This window comes from Felis catus, chromosome A3, assembly GCF_018350175.1.
Source record: "Felis catus isolate Fca126 chromosome A3, F.catus_Fca126_mat1.0, whole genome shotgun sequence".
Classification (NCBI taxonomy): Eukaryota; Metazoa; Chordata; class Mammalia; order Carnivora; family Felidae; genus Felis; species Felis catus.
The window spans coordinates 101,239,600-101,257,218 of NC_058370.1; the positions used below are offsets into that span (position 1 = coordinate 101,239,600).

A 17,619-nucleotide genomic window follows, 5' to 3' on the forward strand; every position below is an offset into this window, starting at 1 on the left:
TCCTGCTCCACAGGAGGTCCCTGGAGACTGAACCGACTGAGTCAGCCCTTCACAGAAAGCACGGTTCCAAGCTGGGTGTGGTCTCTGTGGCTCTCAGTGAGGACGGTGACCCCCGCCTGGGAAGACCAAGGAGGAGCCATCCCAGCACCATCCCATGAGAGACTCAGGACTCCATGTCACTGCCCTATCAGGGCAAAGCAACTTGCGAGAAGGTGGCCGGGCGGCCAACACAAGGGTCCCAGCCCAGGGTGAGTACGGGAGCTGGGGAGTGGTGTCATGGCGGCATTTCTTATTTGCAGGAAGTTAAAGGAAGTGCTCCGGGGTTCTGAAGCCTTCTCTCCGTGATTCGCGATGACCAACTAACAAGTTTCTCCCATGCGTGAGGCCCACAGAAAGAACTTGCAGTAGTTAAAAGCAGGCAACTTCAGCAGGTCAGTGAAATTGCCACAATTGAGGGAGTTGAGCGTGTCCCTTCTCTCTCATTTTTCCAGATCTCGCTCATTATTGACCAACGTATTTCTGTAGCAGGACACCAAAAGCATATTCTCTGCTCATTTATAAAACCTGAAAACAATAGCAAGTCAAGAAACCACTTACATTCAGGGAAATGATACAAATTTCCTGTAACAGAGACAAATGCCATGCGGGGATGCAGGGCTCCACTCCCAGTAAGGAGCCCGGGGGCCGGGAGTTTTCCACTAGTATGTTTTTAGGGCCCATCTTAGTCATTAAAAAAAAAAAAATGAAGAAGCTCAGAAAAAAAAAAGCCCAAAGAACTCTAGCTTTGAATAGTGTTACTTCCTGCAGTACCTTCTTAGATAAGCTATTGACAAATGCACACTGAGGGGCCAGAAGAAGTTGGTTGCTGATGGGCAGATTTTCCAGGGTCGGTTATAGGCTGGGGAACGTCCTCCCCAAATCACAACTTGAGTTTGGAACAGCTGATCTGTGAGGCCCATGGACTCTTTTGTCCACACCTGCATCATGGCAGCAAAATTAGAGGTGGTTTCTGAACTTTTTTGTAGCCACAAACCCTTTTGTTCAAATGATGTCTCACAGGTGAGCCTAAGTACAGGCAGCCGATGACAGCAGAGGGCTGAGGGGCCTCACGGCCCCCCGTGACCAACCCCCAGCTCCTTCCCCATCACGGTGGGTCCTCAGAACCCCTGGGTTTGTCAAAGCATGAGACACTATATCCAGCTCCCCTAAAACTGTCATCAGATCACTTGGGAACAAGTTAAAATGAAGGAGTTGGTGGGGGCAGTACCCTAATGGGGACCCCCCCCCCAATGGGGTCACCATGGGGAAGATGTTGAATGGAACATTCTGCAGATCTAGGCTCAGACAAATACACTCAGGTTATTGTCTCTTAGGAGGTAATTTCTAAATCCAGCACCTAAAATTGTGTAAATTGTGCACAATCAAAATGATTGAAAATTGCCAATAAAACACAGCAGGCATGTTTAAGGGACTGTCTATAGTCAAGCAACTATAGCTACAAATATAATGTATTTAATAAGGTAGAGAATACTATATAGAGTTTATATGGAGATTACATTTTCAAGTATTTAGAGATACACTTTGTTCCTTGGTTGTTTGGCTCGTAGAGTTGACTTTTGTAAGGAACATGAGTTTGTGCTTTGACTCCACAGGACCAGGGGCTGAGCACTTTATGGGTTTTAACCCAGTAAGTCCTCACAACAGCCATGAGTTTGGGACTGTAATTCCATTTTACATGAGGAATCAGAGGCTCAGAGCGGTGAAGTGACTTGCCTACCGTCACATGGTTGGTGAGTGGCAGGCAGGATTCAAACCCTCATGCTGGAGCCAGAGCTCTTAAGCCAAAGGCCCTGTTGCCCTCTTTAATCTAGAGGCACGATGGGCTTTGTTTTTTTCCGAACACCTCTATATAGAGGGGCTTGTCATTAATGAGATAGGTAGATGCAAAGCAGTATTTTGAGGAAGAAAAAGTAATCCAAGAACGCTGCCCACGGCCCAGCTGAGGTCCCGAAGTCCCTGAGGTTGGGAGTAGCCCCTGGCCCCTCAGGGCCTCTGGGCTTCTGCCCATGTTTACACAGCTCAGTAGACCTGAAGAGCGAGTGCCTTTTAGCCCCCCTGTATATGTGACTCAACCTTTTGATTTGCCAACCCCTGGGCCCCGGGTGGGGTCTAGGGTAGAAGATGGGACCCAGGCAGCCCAATGCCGGCAGGGAAGGAAGCAGGGAATGAATGGTCTTCGAATCCAGTTCTGCCGTTTACCATCCCAAATGCTTTGAGCAAGTCTTTCAACTGGTCTATAAAGGTAACCCTCCTATGTCATGAAGGACCAAGTCAAATGAAAAGAGTTTGGGGCATCCTACCGTATCCGATGCTTGCAAGAGTTGACTGTGAACATGGGGAGAGCTAAGCTAAATCTTTCAGTGCTTGAAATTTGACTTAAACGGCTACGAGTAGTTTTGTTTGTTAGATGCTCTCTCTTCCTGAACTCTATCGCTCCATCTATTTATACAGTCTGAGATTTTTTTGAAGGCTGCGTCTGGCTTTGGCCCCCTGTGGGTGGAGGTTGCAGCAGCAGGGGCTGAGGAAGCCAGGACCACACCCAGGGCCGCGTCATGGGCATTTTTCTGAGGCCCCAAGCACTTACTGTTTCAGGAGGCGAAGCCGGGCTCTTCTCTTCAGGCCTGGAAGAAGCAAACAAGAACATCGGTTGGCGTGGGCTGTGGGTCGCTGACACCGAGCCCCAGAGAGCGAGGAAGGAGACCAGAGGGGCAGCCAGCACCTCAGACCACTTCCCTGGTGCCAGGCTCTGCTCCAGCTTTATGTGGTTTAACTCCCTTAAAGCTCTCAGCAAGCCTATGAGTTGAGTACTACTCTTACTATCTCTGCTTCGTATATGGGGAAACAGAGGCACAGAACACGCATGTTATGGAATGACTTGCCCAAAGTCACGCAGCTAGTAAGCAGTAAGACCAGAATTCGAACTCAGTTAATCTACTCCAGTCTATGTGCTCTTAAACATGCCAGTCTGCCCTTTGCAGCAGGTCAGGAATGAGAGGTGTACAGACAGGTGGTCGGTGGACTTAAGCTAAGGCGTGTGCGTCCGGGAAATGCACAAGGTCTCCCAACGGGATGTAGGAAGGAAGTCTGAGCATGTCTGTTTACATGTCTGTCTCATCCTTCATTCCTTTTCATTTCTGAAGCACATTTCGTAGCATACGTAATATATGACATAAATAAATACACCTAATCGCAGTTCGAGTTTGTAATTTAAAAAGTTTTTACTAATAAGATCTAGATGCAGTTAGGGTTCATAATTTAAAAATGTTTTTACTAATGAGATCCTTGAACAAAAAAATTTGCAGACCACTGACCTTTAATGGGGTTCTTCCAATGGGGGCAAATGGATCCCTTTGTGCATGGCGATTTTATGCAAAAATGTGCGCATGACACATTTCTTTGTGGAGAGGGTCTCACCCTCTCCCATTTTATAGAAGCCCAGAGAGGGTCAGTCCCTTGCTTGAGGTGGCACAGGTGAGCAGAAGGACCAGAAGGAGAGCCCTGGGCTCTTGGGCAGTTGTGAGGGCCTCCCATATAACTCCCCTCTTTCTTATGAACCCTGGGAGCCCAGAGCAGATGATCTCGTCTCCAGAGGGGCTGAGAGAGGCAGTCATCTCTGAATTTCCCTGCAGCCTCACAGAGAAGGAGGAGTTCAAGTTTCTGGGAACATGACCCAAACCCCACTGCAATGTCTTCTGTGTACTGTTTCTGTCCCGAGTGCTCATGGGAGTTCCTGCTTATTTCATGCCAGGCACTTTGGGCAGGACTTTACAAACAGCAACCCTGGGAGGTACGTAATATTGTTACTCCTGGGTGGGGCAGTTGAGGCTCAGAGAGGCCAGGGCATGTGCCCAGGGTCACTAGATCCAAGAATAGTGGAGTTGGATTCAAACCCAGGTTTGTCTGACTCCAGAGACAGGGTGGTCTCTGACCTCTGCAGGATGGCCTCAGGCCAAGAAGCACCTCTGGAACTACCAGATGGGAAGGTGGGTATAAACTTCCACCAAACTGCCATCTGTCCTGCTTCCCTAGAAGAGGAAGGACCTCAGGGACACGTCCAATGGCAAAAGGAGTCGCCATCGTGGCCCAAGAGGCCACAACTTACGGTATAGGTGGATGGCCACACCCAAGGACACCAGCAGAACAAGGACTCCAGCCACCAACAGGCCGAGGGTGAGGAGGCCACAGGATGGGCCTGGGAAAGACACACGTATCAAACATTTGAGACATGCAGATAAACTACAGAGGGAAAAATCAACTGATCAACTGGAAGCCCCGCCTCCCAGAGAATACCACTGCTGCACATTTTTCTCTCGTCGTTTTTTCTAGGCACTTCAAACACGTTGAGATAATTTTACACAGAACATTTTACGTCCAGGGGTGCCCTGGTGGCTCAGTCAGTTAAGTATCTGACTCGCGATGTCAGCTCAGGTCATGATCCCAGGGTCGTGGGATGGAGCCTGCCCCTCCCACCCCACCCAGCGTCAGACTCCACGCTGAGAGGGTGGAGCCTGCTTAAGATTCTCTCTCTCCCTCTCCCTCTGCCCCTTTACCCTGCTTGTGTGCTCTCTCTCTGTCAAAAAATAAAAATTAAAAAATAAAATAATAAAATAAAAAAATAAAAAAATTTTATGTCCCACATCATCATTTTAAAAATTAATTAAACGCAGGAGCTACTTATGTTCTAAAGGAGATAGATAATTTTCATGCCTGGTAATGAGATTTTTACTATTTATTTTTTAAAATTTATTTTAATTTCACAAGAAATAGCTGAATATATTTTCATTGTAAAAGATTCAAGTATATGGTTAGAGTGTTCCTTGGCATGCTAGCTCCTTCACAGAAATAAATGCCATGGTTAACGTGGTACCTTTCTCTTTGTATTTATGCAGACACATACAGGTTTTTTAAAAATGTTTTGTTTAAATTTATTTTTTGAGAGAGAGACAGAGACAGAGCGCGCATAAGTGGGGGAGGGGCAGCGAGCAAGGGGGACAGAGGATCCAAAGCGGGGCTTTGCATTGACAGGCTGATAGCAGTGAGCCCGATGTAGGGTTCGAACCCATGAACTGTGAGATCATGACCTGAGCCAAAGTCAGACACTCAACCCACTGAGCCAGGCAGGCATCCCTACAGTTTTGTTTTTGTTTTTGTTTTACAGCATACAGTGGCTTGTATTGTACAAACTGTTTTGCAAACCATTCTTTCTTTAAATATATCAGCACACTCTTTTTTCTAGTAGAGTAACATTTGAAGTATGGACATAGCATGGATTATTTAGCCATCAGTGGGCTTTTCGTTTATTTCCTATGTTTTACTTTTATAAATAACAGTGCAAAGAACATCCTGGTACATTTTTCCTAATGTGGGAGCCTGCCCGAGGCAGATATTGAAAACAGGAACTTCCAAACCATAGACTATGTCCATTTAATGTTGTAACAGACACTGTGAAATGCCTTCCAAAAAGGCCGCACTGGTTTTCATTCCTGACCACCAACCGTGCACCTTGCCGACCCTTGATATTATCAGAGTGTTTAGTTTTTGGCCAGTCTAGTGGGTGAAAAATGGTGTTTGTCAACTTCAGTCTATTTTCATATATTGGCCACTTGTATGACCTGGCCTGGCCTTCCTTGCCTTGCATGGGTTTCGGAGTCTGCTGAAGTCTGAAAGTCACCACGTCGCTCCTGACACGGCAATTTAGAAATTGTCTCAGAATCATCTCAAGGGACAGCCCTAAGCCTTAGGGAGCACGTCCTTCCCCAGGGTGGCCGCGTGGTTTCATTCATGATGACAAGTTTTGAGATCTATCTGGGTGTCTCCCAAGGTAAGTGCTTTGCATATAGCATCTATTTAATCATGCCTTCCCTTTAGCCAGGTAAACATCCCTAGTTTACACATGAGGAAACAGGTTCAGAGAGGCTGAATCACTTGACCAAGGTCACACAGTATAGGCAGTGGTAGGTGGAGTCAGACCTAAACCTGGCTGACTTACCCCTAAGGTACCCTGTCTCATGGCCCCCACCCCCAATGCAACCTCTACTTCTCCCCCCCCAATCCCCACTTGGCCACTTTCACACACAACCTGGTTATTCTTAATAACCTACTAATGTTGGATTTGCATTCTTGCCCTGGGATCTTACTGGGGGTCGACATAAGGAATGATGCAAGAATCTCAAAGACCTTTGTCCACATCTCTTACAAAAGTGTTGCTCTACTGAGTTCACTATTGTTCAGCAGGCCTTACAGAAGGATGAACAGAGCAGACTTTTTCTAGAATTTAACACTGAGATGAAGGCTTTGAAGCCGGGAGCTTGGGGTTGTTTCTTTCTATCACTGTGGGGGGCAGGGTTTGTGTGCCATGTTATTTGGAGTATTGCCTTTGGTTCAGCTGGTTTTGCCATTGCTCTAGAGTCACAGCACAGACCCAATTTTGGCACCTTCAACGTAATGGACCTGTTGTATTTGCCTTTTGTGCTGTTTTGTTATTGTTGTTGTTGTAACTTGCCTAAAATCCTTTAGGCGAAGTTGTGGGGTATAGATACTTTATAAAATGAGGTCAATCTATCTCTACCTTTATGTTCACCAAGACTTTGCCCTTCTGCATTTGGGTTCCGATTTTTTTTTTTACTGGGACCTCATGGGGTAGCTTCCCGTTCCCATTCTCCCAATCCCATTAGATACCTGTCCCTAAGCTCTGTTACTTTATACATTTAAGACAAAGCCAACCCAGCAGCACGAGGCAGCCCTAGTGGGGCAGCTTGTCCTTTGTTCCACGGGTGGGAGCACATGACACTTTCTGTTTGTCACCAGTATCTTTTGGGGAGCAGAGGTCAGTATTTTTCCAGAAACACATTTGCACGTTTGGGCTAATGGTTCAAGGAAAGTGCATGTGCATGTGTGTGTGTGTGTGTGTGTGTGTGTGTGCGTGTTCTCCAGCTGCTGTGTCTGGTGTTCATAGCACAGAGAAGCAAGTTAGTTCACTCATTAGCAAACAGATATTAGCACATACTGTGTGTTAGGCCCTCTGTTAGGTATTAAAACTGAAAAACTTTAAAGTTCTGGTCCCGTGGGTTAGGTATTTTTGTTTGTAAACAGTCTTACTGAGATATACCTTACATACAAAGTTCACCTGCTCCAAGTGTATAATTTAATGGTCTTCGGTATATTCACAGAATTGTGCACCCATCAAGCACCACGATCTAATTTTAGAACATTTTCATCTCCCCTCCCCCACCAAAAATCCTGTACCCATTTTAGCAATCTCCTCCATACCTTCCCAACTCCCCAGTCTTAGGCAACCACTAATCTACTTTCTGTCTCTATGAAATGTCACATTGTGGACGTTTCTTATCAATGGGATCACATAATACATGGTTTTGTGTCTGTTCTTTTACTGTGTAATATTTTCAAAGTTCATCATGTTGTAGCCTGTATCAGTATTTCACTGTTTCTTATGGTCAAATAATATTCCATTGTATGGACAGTCCACATTTGGTGAATCTATTGACCAGTTGTTTCTACTTTTTTGGTGATTATGAATAATGCTGCAAGGAACACTGGTGTGCAAGTTTTGGGGTGGACATATCCTCCATTAAGTTTTGCTCTAGGACAATTTTCAAGCGTGTTCCTCATTAGACTGTGAGCTGTTGGAGGGCAGCACTGTGGTCACACTCAGCTTCCCTTCTGACCCCAGATTGGGTGGGGCCAGAGAAACAGGCTAGAGTCCACACATGGGAAGGGAAGGGAAGGGAAGGGAAGGGAAGGGAAGGGAAGGGAAGGAAAGAAGGAAGGGAAGAAGGAAAACTTCCTTCTCTGTTTCTGAGGGTCCAGGAGAATGGGAGAACTCACCCTTCTGGGTCACTGGGCTTGGGGGCCGGCACATTTTCTTCCTGGGGGTGGGCTTCTTGGTGGGCTGGGCAGTGGTGGGAAGGACATCCACTACAGAAAGCAAGCAAGACACATGTCTTAGCCAGGTAATCAGTAGGTGGACTTGCAGACAAAAGTTAAAGCCTCATGTCTTCCATGTAGATACGAAAGCCCTTATGACTGTTCCCTGGGCTGCTGCAGGGCTCCAAGGTGATAGAGTAATCGAGTTTTCTATGTGCTTCCCCAACTCTCAGACCTATCTGAGAGTCAAGGCAGGGGGTCACTTTGGTGTCTGGGGAAGAGAGGGGCTCTGGACCCACATGGACGTGAAGAGAGCCCCAGATGCCCTGATTAACCACTGAGTGACTTGGGGCAAGTCCTATCACTTTTCGGTGCCTCAGTTTTCCCATCTGCTGAAATAAAGCTGACTCCCAGTTCTTTCTTGGGGTTGTCGTGAGAATTAAAGGGGACAGCATGCCCAGCAAATGGTGCAGTAGAGATAGCTCCCCCTGGCCAAAGACCCTGAGCAGAAGCTGGAGTCCCCAAGTGCTCGACGAGACCAGCCCCTCAGCCAACCTGCCAATCCCTAACCGGGTGGAGGAGGCTCACAGAAAGGAGGGTGCCCTTTAACACACATACAATACCATGCAGGTTGCATATATGGGGATTTTCTTTCCTTCTCAAGTGTCTTTACAAGTCATATACTATCAGAGCTGGAAGGACCTCTAGTCTCAACCTTTACTTTCAAAGACGAACACCAGTGATGTAAGGCACCAGCCCCGAGGCCCCACGATGCCAAGCGCCTGCCTGGACCACCCCAACCCCGTCTCCTGACTCGTGGATGGGTCACTCCTCTCTTTCGTTCTACGCCAGTGTCACATGCTGACGTGACGGGGCAGGGCAGTGGGACAGGCACACAGAGTGAAGGGAGACACCTGAGGTTCTGAGATGCTAGGGACAGGGTGGTGAGCACTGGGTGCTGTTGAACCCAGCCCTGGTCTCTGTGGGTTGAGCAAAGACATTTCACAAAAATGATCCTCTGCAAAACAGTAGGAGAGGGAAAATAACACCATCAGTTTAAACTCTAGCATCGGGAGGACAGGGAGGGGCAGCCAACAAAATGGTCACTTCAGGGCTGGCATCTTCCACATAAAGAGTGGACACTTTGGACCCTCGCTGACCCGAGTCTCCTCTGGGAAGCAGAGATGACACGCTCTGCCTGCTTCGTGAGGTTTCTGGGAAGAACCAACCACCAAGAATGAACCCTTGCTAAGTCCCGCCAAAACTAAGAACTAAGCAGCTCAGCTTAAGCGTATTCAACCCAACCACTTTGGCGATGGGAACGAGTATCTCCATCTAATCCCCGAGGAAGCCTAGGCGCAGAGAATGGAACTAGCTTGTCTGGAGTTCAAGAAACCCTAAACAGCACAGCCGGGATCTGAGCCAAGAGACCCTGATTCTAGGCTCTCACTAAGCCACACCACCTCAGGTGCACATGCTTTTCGACAAAAAGGCCCGTCGGGTCAAGGGCCTTGGCCGTGGGAATGCGGAGGGAAACTAGCATAAAAGGAAAAAAGGACACTAGCCGTGGTGCTCCCAGAGCATGCAGGAGCCTGGCTCTCTGCTCAGGGTGACCCAGCATGGCTTTCTCCTTTACTCCTTACGGCCCTGGAGGTGTCCACTCCCTTTACTTTGTACACGAGGAGGCGCAGATGTCTCTCGGCTGGTCGGTGGGAAGCCTGCAAGGGAGACAGCTCTATAGGACCTCAGGGTCTTGGCTGGGCTCAGTGGTCGGGGTTCGATGAGGGGTTTGTGGGAAGGCTTGTTCCATTTTAATTTCTTCTTGCCCAGAGCTGGGTCCCCTTGATTCCTCCTGACTCCCCCAGCTCCCCATTCAAATCTACCCACTTTTCTCCTCGTTGAGCGGGACAGGCCTTTTGAACCCATAGTGTGATTAGCCCCCAAAAGGCCGTTTACCCCCCCGCCCCAATACTTTCCTTACTGCCCAAGCTTCCCCTTTCAATATGCACTGTCTTCCGCAGGAGGGCTGGGGCCTGGCTCTTGATACCCTGACTCTGGGGAGATGTCGTAGTTGCAAGCACATGCTTTGGGGAAGGTCAGCATGAGGGGTTTGGAAATATCAAAGCCAGGAGTGGGTGAGTGGTGGTGGAGGTGGAGGGGGAAACTTCTAGAAACCAGTTTTACTTATGTCATCATCTATCTTTCTCAGACCCCCAAATCTAACGAGTGGGAAAATGCGGGGCTTGTAGAGACAAAAACAATAAACCACACCCAAACCCCACACCCCCAAAAACCCAGTGCTCAATACAGGAATCAGTCAACTCCCTGCTGAGAATGCCTCAGCTTCTTGTCCCAGAGATCTCATCCCCCAACCCCTACCTTCTGACTGAAGACCCAAAGCTGGAGAGATGGGAGAACAGCCTCACTCTGGTTTTTGTCTTCCTAATTGTGCTGCTGTCCTAGCTGTCCCTGCTGAGTGACCTAATTCCTGGGGGGGGGGGGGGGGGGGGGGGTTGGGGGGGACTTGGCATTCTCGGTGCCCCCAGCCTGAGAAGAACCCAGGTGAGCGGGAAGCAGGACAGTAGGAGGACCGCAGTGGGGGGTTGGCCGGCCGTGGGCTAACCTAGGGAGGGGGCTAAAGCCAGACCAGGCCTTTTGAGAATTTCTGCCACGACTCCTTCACACCTCTCACAGCTTAATCCTCACTCTCCAATACTGCAGCCACCTGTCGCCTTGGCTACCGGCCAGTCTGACTCGAGGTGTGCTGTATGCGTGAAATGTTAAAAACACATCGAACATTTAGTATGGAAAGGGAATGTAAAACATTCCAGTGATAATTTTTATATTGATTATAAGGTAAAATGATGATACTGTGGGTACACTGGGTTAAAAATATAGTATGTAAACTAATTCCACTCATTTCTTTTTCCTTTGTTAAAAGTGGTATTCGAAATTTTTACATTTTATCTGCGGCTTTCTATTTCTATTGGGCATGCTGATTCAACTCACAGAACTACAGCTTCTCAGGGTGGCTGGCGGGGGGTGGGTCGTGGAGGCCAGCAGCAGCCCCATGATACAGATGGGAAAACTGAGGCCAGGGAGCAGAGGGACTGGTGCAAAGGCACACAGTGAATATGCAGCAGCATGTGCAGCTAGGCCTGGGCGCCAGTCTCCTTACTCCCTGTAACTCCGGGTGTGGGTTTGAGCCATAGGCCCCTGTTCAGAATGTGAGGGCATCTGCCCCTCCACTGGCCCTAGAAATGCTTTCACTGGGTATGTCCAGGCAATGAGGACTTTCTTTCCTGGGATGCACACTTGGTGGGAATTTCTGAGACCACGGTCAGGTCTGGGGACTGAGGCCAATCTAGGCATAGCCTCAGGTAGGCCTGATGTGGCAGCCAAAGGACAGCACTGCCTTGTCCCCAGAAGAAGTAGCAATGCTCTAAGCATTCCATCTGGAACAGGACTCAGTTCCCTACCTCCCTGGGTAGATGGCAGCATGAAGTGAAATGACTACATAAAACACTTGCGTGTGCTTGGCCCTGGCTAGGTCTGTTCCTAGTAGCCGTAGCTCTATGGCTCATGGCTGGCACCACCCCCCCCCCGCCTCCTGCAGAGTGGGGCTCGCTGAGAGCGGGGGCAGCTCTAGTGTCTGCCATGCACCCAGAACACAGTAGGTGCTTCATACTCATTGGCAGCACTGAGGTACTTTCTTACCCACACTCAGCCGAGTTCCCTTCCCGAAGGTCAGCTCGGGCGACCCAACGGTCATGCAGAAGTAGATGCCACTGTCTGCAGGCTTCACACTTGTGAGATTGAGAATGGACCGGGTCGCGTCCGGAAACACAGTTAGCTTCTCTGGCTCCACTTCCTGTCCATACACAATCCCTTTTATGGGATCCCAGTAGGCCAGGCACTCGTAGTGACTGTCCGGGCTTGGAGCCTGGCGATGTCTCAGCCAGTAGATGCGCGTGCTAGTGGGCGAGGTTTTGGCTTCGCAGGACATTATCACCATTCCATTGGTCTGAACCATTACGGACCCAGGAGCCTGCTGGAGTACGGAGCTGCCACGGAGAGCTATGGGAAGCGGAAGGAGCAGACACCATCAGCACATTTTCCCAGCCACTGTTGCGGGTCCTGGGAGTCACACTGAGTCAAGCACTGAAGGAAAGCTGTGGAAGAACCTGCCCAGTTGCGGGGTCCAGGGGCTGTACTCAATGCAGCTAGTGGCTCCTGGACTCAGGAGACCATCTGCAAGGCAGGTGTTTCCTATGGCCAGCTTTACAAAGCGGATGGGGAGAGAGCTGCCATTTCTTGATTGCATGCCTATAAGCCTGGCTCTTTGCATAAATTATCTCAACCCAATCTCAAACTTATTTGGGGATTTTTATCCCCATTACCCAGACGAGGAAGCTGAGGCATGACGTTACTTGTTCCAAGTCCCATCAATAGCCAGTAAGTGATCTGGGATTCAAACGCAAAGATTCAAAGTCTGAAGTCAAAGCCTTTCACCTTGCCTTGCCGCCACTCTATGTACAGACCTTCAACAGGCTCCAAGCAGGTGTAGGAGACTCAGGTAGCCCAGGGGAACCCAGAATCAGAGGCAGAGCACAGGGCTGGTCTGGCCAACCACCCTTTCTGGACAGTGCTGACAACAGCAAGAGGAACTCACTGTTGCTATTGGTGCAACTATAGCCTATCACTCCTCAGCCCAGCAAGTGATGGGTTCTTGGATCCCCATTCTCGAGGGGAAGGACAGATACCCCAGAAGCAGCACTTGGATTTCATTTTAGTCTCAAGATGGGAAGCACCGACAAGCAGGGGATTGCTCATGGAGAACGAACTAGACTGGAACTCAGAGACCCGGCCTTCAACCCAGCTTCTGCCTCATACCAGTGGTGGGACTGCAGGAAGTCAAGGAGCCTGTCTCTATCCTTTAAAAGGAGGGCAGCTTGGGGTCATTGTCCTGCTTGCCTGCAAGGGTTAGAGCATTTAAGAAAATGCACTGTAAACTCTAAAGCAGTGCACACGGGTAAATCATTTTCTACGTGTCTCATACATCAGAGGTTATTACTGGCAGCAGATGAAATCTTAGGAAAGATTTGAATGGGTCCTTCGCAGCCAAGTCCAACAAACTGAATCTGACCTGGCAAGCCTTCCATTTTAGCTGTGGGGCAGAGAGAGACCCCACAGACCCAGGCAGAGACCCAGGAACAGCGAGGCACAAAAGGACATAGACTTGGGTGGGCAGAGGAGGCCAGAGAGAGAATGTGTGTGTATATATGTGTTCTAGGGGAGCTGGCTTATGAGGTAGTGGCCTAAAGGCACAATCCTGCTGATGTTTGTGTCTCAGACTTCGTGGTTCCAGAACGGGCCGTGAACTTGAACTTTTTGACTCTACTCACAGGCCACTCTGAGCTTCTGCTTGTATCAAGAATGAAATGGTAGGGGTGCCTGGTGGCTCAGCTGGTTAAACATCTGATTCTTGATTTCGGCTCAGGTCATGATCTCACAGTTTGTGAGTTTGAGTCCTGCATCGGGCTTTGTGCTGACAGTGTGGAACCTGCTTGGGATTCTCTGTCCCTCTCTGCCTCTCTCTCTCTCTCAAAAATAAATAAACATTAAGAAAAAAAAAAAAAGGAAGAATGAAATGGTACTTGGGGCCCAAGTGCCTGCTGGCCCTTCTCTTTTCTCCCCAAACACCATACTGCCTTTTCAGCAGAGTAGAGGGTCTTCATTGTTTGGGGTCTCTGACATCTTGGGGAAGATAATAAGAATCGATGATGCCAATATTCACTGAACTGTGCCCAGCATGGTGCATGCATTATCTTGCTTAATCCTCACCAGATCCTGTTTTATACCCATACTCATGAGGAAACAGAGGCTCAGGAAAGTGAAGGACGTGCTCAAGGCCACACAGCCTGTATGTGGTGGATCCAGATTCAAACCCAGGTCTGGGACCCCAGAACCGGAACTTTGAGCCACTCCCCGAATCAAGGAGACCTGTGATCCTCTCCTGGATCACTGTCATGTCGTTGCGTGCACACAGTGGGTCTACAAATACACAGACTCCCGAAGTCCTTCCAAGAAAGCCCAGAAGTGACTCCTAAAGGGGTAAAGGGGCCCAAAAGGACCCTGGGTTTTTTGTGTATGTTACCCCTGCTGTGTCCTGACATGCAGACTTCCTGGCTGCAATATACCCTGGTCTCTCTCTTATGTCCCTGGAGACTGAATGTCAAGCTCTATCTGTGTGCCAGACACAGAGCCAGGCCTTGCTACCTATGCGGTCTCATTTGATTCATCTGACTCTCTTCCACTGACCCCCTTCTCAGAGGGGCCTGCTGTTTCTAAAACGATCAGCATTAACTACTAGTTTTGAATGGCCCCGACTAACTTCTGCTTGAGATGTGGCTGAGCTCGTGGGTCAGAGTAGGGGGCTGGCAGGTCTTGTCACCTCTGGCAGGGTGGCCAGCTTTGGGCTTTTTGGGTAAGAGAGCAACCACAGGTCAGTGGGCAGTTTGGTGCCTGGAGGGGCCTCTTCCAAAAGGCAGTCTGGCTGGGCTTATGAGAGGGACAGCGGAGACTGCCTGCTACATTCTAGCTCCAGCAGGGCTCCCATTGGAGCCAAGCTCCACAGCACACACAACCCAGGGACAGTGGGGGTGGGGGGTGGGGGTGGAAACAGGGAACCCCCAGGAAGTACTCTGCCATAGCGGTCTGGGATCTGGCAATAGCCTGGTGTTTGGCAGATTGTCCTCCGAATACTTTCCCGGAAGTACTAAAAATGTGTCTACAGAACCCTGGGTGAAGTGCAGAATACCAAAGCCAGAACTGAGCCTCTGGAACCTTCCTGGGGGCACACCCCTGGGAGGGAACCCTAGACAAGGGCATTTTTCCTTTTACTCTGCACTTCCTTCCCCTCTTTTCTTCCTTCTTGACTCCTGCCCCTCCTCCCCTCCGGGCTTTTGGGCAGAGCTAGCCTCAATCCCGGGGCTCCAGGGGCCCCTGGGGTAATGAGCTCTGGGGATGAATTTCCTGGCCACCCTTAGGGACTGTACCTGCCATGCCGCCTCCCGAGTGCGCCCCAGCCCCGGCTTCTGCATTCTGCCAGGACAGCCTTTGTAAACTCTACAGCTCAGGCTCTTCCCGGTCCCGGGGAGACCACCTGCTCCAGCCCCGGGCGCCCCACAAATCTCCCGGTCTTACCTGCCAGCTGCGTGGCCAGGAGGAGCCAGAGCCCCGGCTGCATCTTGGCGAGCCCGGGACACCTGGTCCCGGCGGGGCTCTGCGGAGACAGTCCTGGCTAGGGGTGGGTGGGAAGCGGGACTGGGCGGGGCAGTTTGGATGGGGGAGGGGGGAGGGGGGACGGGAAGGACGAGACCGGGCGGCGTAGGGGAGGGAGTCCAGGGTGAGGTTGGCAAGGTCTCCGCCCTCATCCTCCCTGCATTTCAAAGGTCTTGGGTGCGTTTCCTAAGAGCCCACTGGGACCCCTTGCTTTCCAGTGAGGGGGTGACACCACTGTCCTGCGCCAAGCAATTGCACGTGTGTGATGGACGCCTGCCCTGGGAGGTGGCCAGGACAGGGTCATGACTCCCTGTGACAGTTGAGGCAACTGAGGCTCAGAGAGGTCAGGATATCCAAGGTTCCCACGGAAGTGCAGGGTGGAGCTGGACCGTAATTCGGGCTTTTTTTTTTTTTTTTTTTTTTTAATTTCTTTTATTTTTGAGAAACTCGGTAGGGCCTAGAGTGACCAAGACCCAGGCCTTGCCCTCAAGGACACACACTTGTGAGGGATGAAGGGCTGCTCCCACAGCCCAGCCAGAGGCCAGAATCTCTCAACATTTTCATTGTTCCCATGAGCAGTGTGAGGCTGAGCATACACTGGACAGACAACCCTGGGGACACCCCTGGCTGGCGTGAGCTGTTTTCTTTTTTTTTTTTTCCTTAATTGAAGTGATATTTACATAACACAAAATTAAACACTGTAAAGGGTGCAATGCAGTGGTATTTAACCACCTCTATCTAGTTCCAAAACATTTTCATCTCCCCGAGAGAAATCCCTGAACCTGTTATGTAGTCATCTTCTATTGCCTCCTCCCCTTCTCACTACCCCCCTCCCCCAATCATCCTTTTGTCCCTATGGATGTACCTATTCTGGACATTTCATATAAATGAAATTGTACAATATGTGGCCTTGTGTGTCTAGCTTCCTTGGCTTAGCGTAGCATTTTTGAGGCTCATCCAACGCGATGGCGTGTATAAGTACTTCAATCCTTTTTATAGATGAGGACTACGTCGTTGTACGTGTATAAGACAATTTGTTTAGAGATTCACCTGTTAATGGACATTTGGGTTGTATCTCCTTTTGGCTATTGTGAATAAAGCTGCTACAAACATTCTTGTACAAATATGTATTTGAGTCCTCGTTTTCAATTCTTTTGGGTATATTCCTAGGAGTCTAACTGGTGGGTCGCTTGGTAATTCTATGTTTAACTTTTGGGGGAACTGCCCAACTGTTTTCCGTAAGAGCTGCACCATTTTACATTCCTGCCAATAATGTATGAGGGTTCTAATGTCCCACATCCTTACCAACACTTGTCACTTTTTTTTTTTAATATATCCATCCTAGTCTCTGTGTTGTGATATCTCACTGTGGTTTTTATTTGCATTTTCCTAATGATTAACGTTAGACATTTTTTCATGTGCTTATTGGCCATTTGTGTTTCTTCTTTGTATGTCTATTCAAATTCTTTACTCATTTTAAAATTGGGTTGTCTTTTTGTTACTGAATTATAAGGGCTCTTTGTACATTTTTGGATACTAGACCCTTCTCCGATACATGATTTGCAAATATTTGTACTGTTGCAAATATTTGTACTGTTGGTTGTCTTTTCAATTTTAATGTCCTTTGATGCATAGAACTTTTCAATTTTCATGAAGTTCAATTTATGTATTTTTTTTTTGTTGCTCATGCTTTTGGTGTCATATCTCAGAATCCATTGCCAAATCCAAGGTCATAAATATTTGCCTTGATGTTTTCTCTTAATATTTTTATAATTTTAGCTTTTATATCTCAGTTGTTTGTCCATTCTGAGTTTGTTTTTGTATATGGTGTGAGGTAGGAATACAACTTCATTGTTTTGCATGTGGATATCAAGTTGTCTTGGCATCATTTATTCAAGAGACTCTTCCTTGCCCATTGAAGTCTTTGCACTCTTGCTGAAGGTCAGTTGAACATAAATGTATGGGCTTATTTCTAGGTTCTCAGTTCTATTCCACTGATCTATATGTCCGTCCTAATGCCAGTAGCACACCGTTTTCATTGCTGCAGTGGGATGGTAAATTTTATGCCAACTTGGCTAGGCCATCAATGCCCAGATATCTGATTAAACTTTATTTCTGGGTGTGTCTGTGAGGTTGCTTCTGGAAGAGATTTGAATTGGTGTACCAAGTAAAGCAGATGGTCCTTCCCAATATGGATGAGTATCACCCAATTTATTGAGGGCCTGAATAAAACAAAAAGGCAGAGCAAGGTTAGATTTGCCTTCCCTCTGCATGTCTGCCCGAGCTGGGACATTGATCTTCTCTTGCCCTCCACACTTCTGGTTCCTCAGGCCTTTTAACTTGGATTGGAATCTACATCATTGGCCTCCAGGCTCTTAGGCCTTCAAACAA

At 48.6% G+C, this 17,619-nt stretch overlaps 1 protein-coding gene across 1 annotated transcript; it reads right to left on the reverse strand.

The window, feature by feature from the left end:
• Positions 1 to 544: 544 nt before the first annotated feature.
• CD8B (CD8b molecule) lies at positions 545 to 15,202 on the reverse strand. Its single transcript, NM_001009867.1, is given in 6 exon segments — positions 545 to 564; positions 2,645 to 2,681; positions 4,163 to 4,252; positions 7,906 to 7,995; positions 11,662 to 12,021; positions 15,151 to 15,202. Coding segments are annotated over 6 exon segments (633 nt in total). The 5' UTR covers positions 15,194 to 15,202; the 3' UTR covers positions 545 to 551.
• Between the last annotated feature and the right edge of the window lie 2,417 nt (positions 15,203 to 17,619).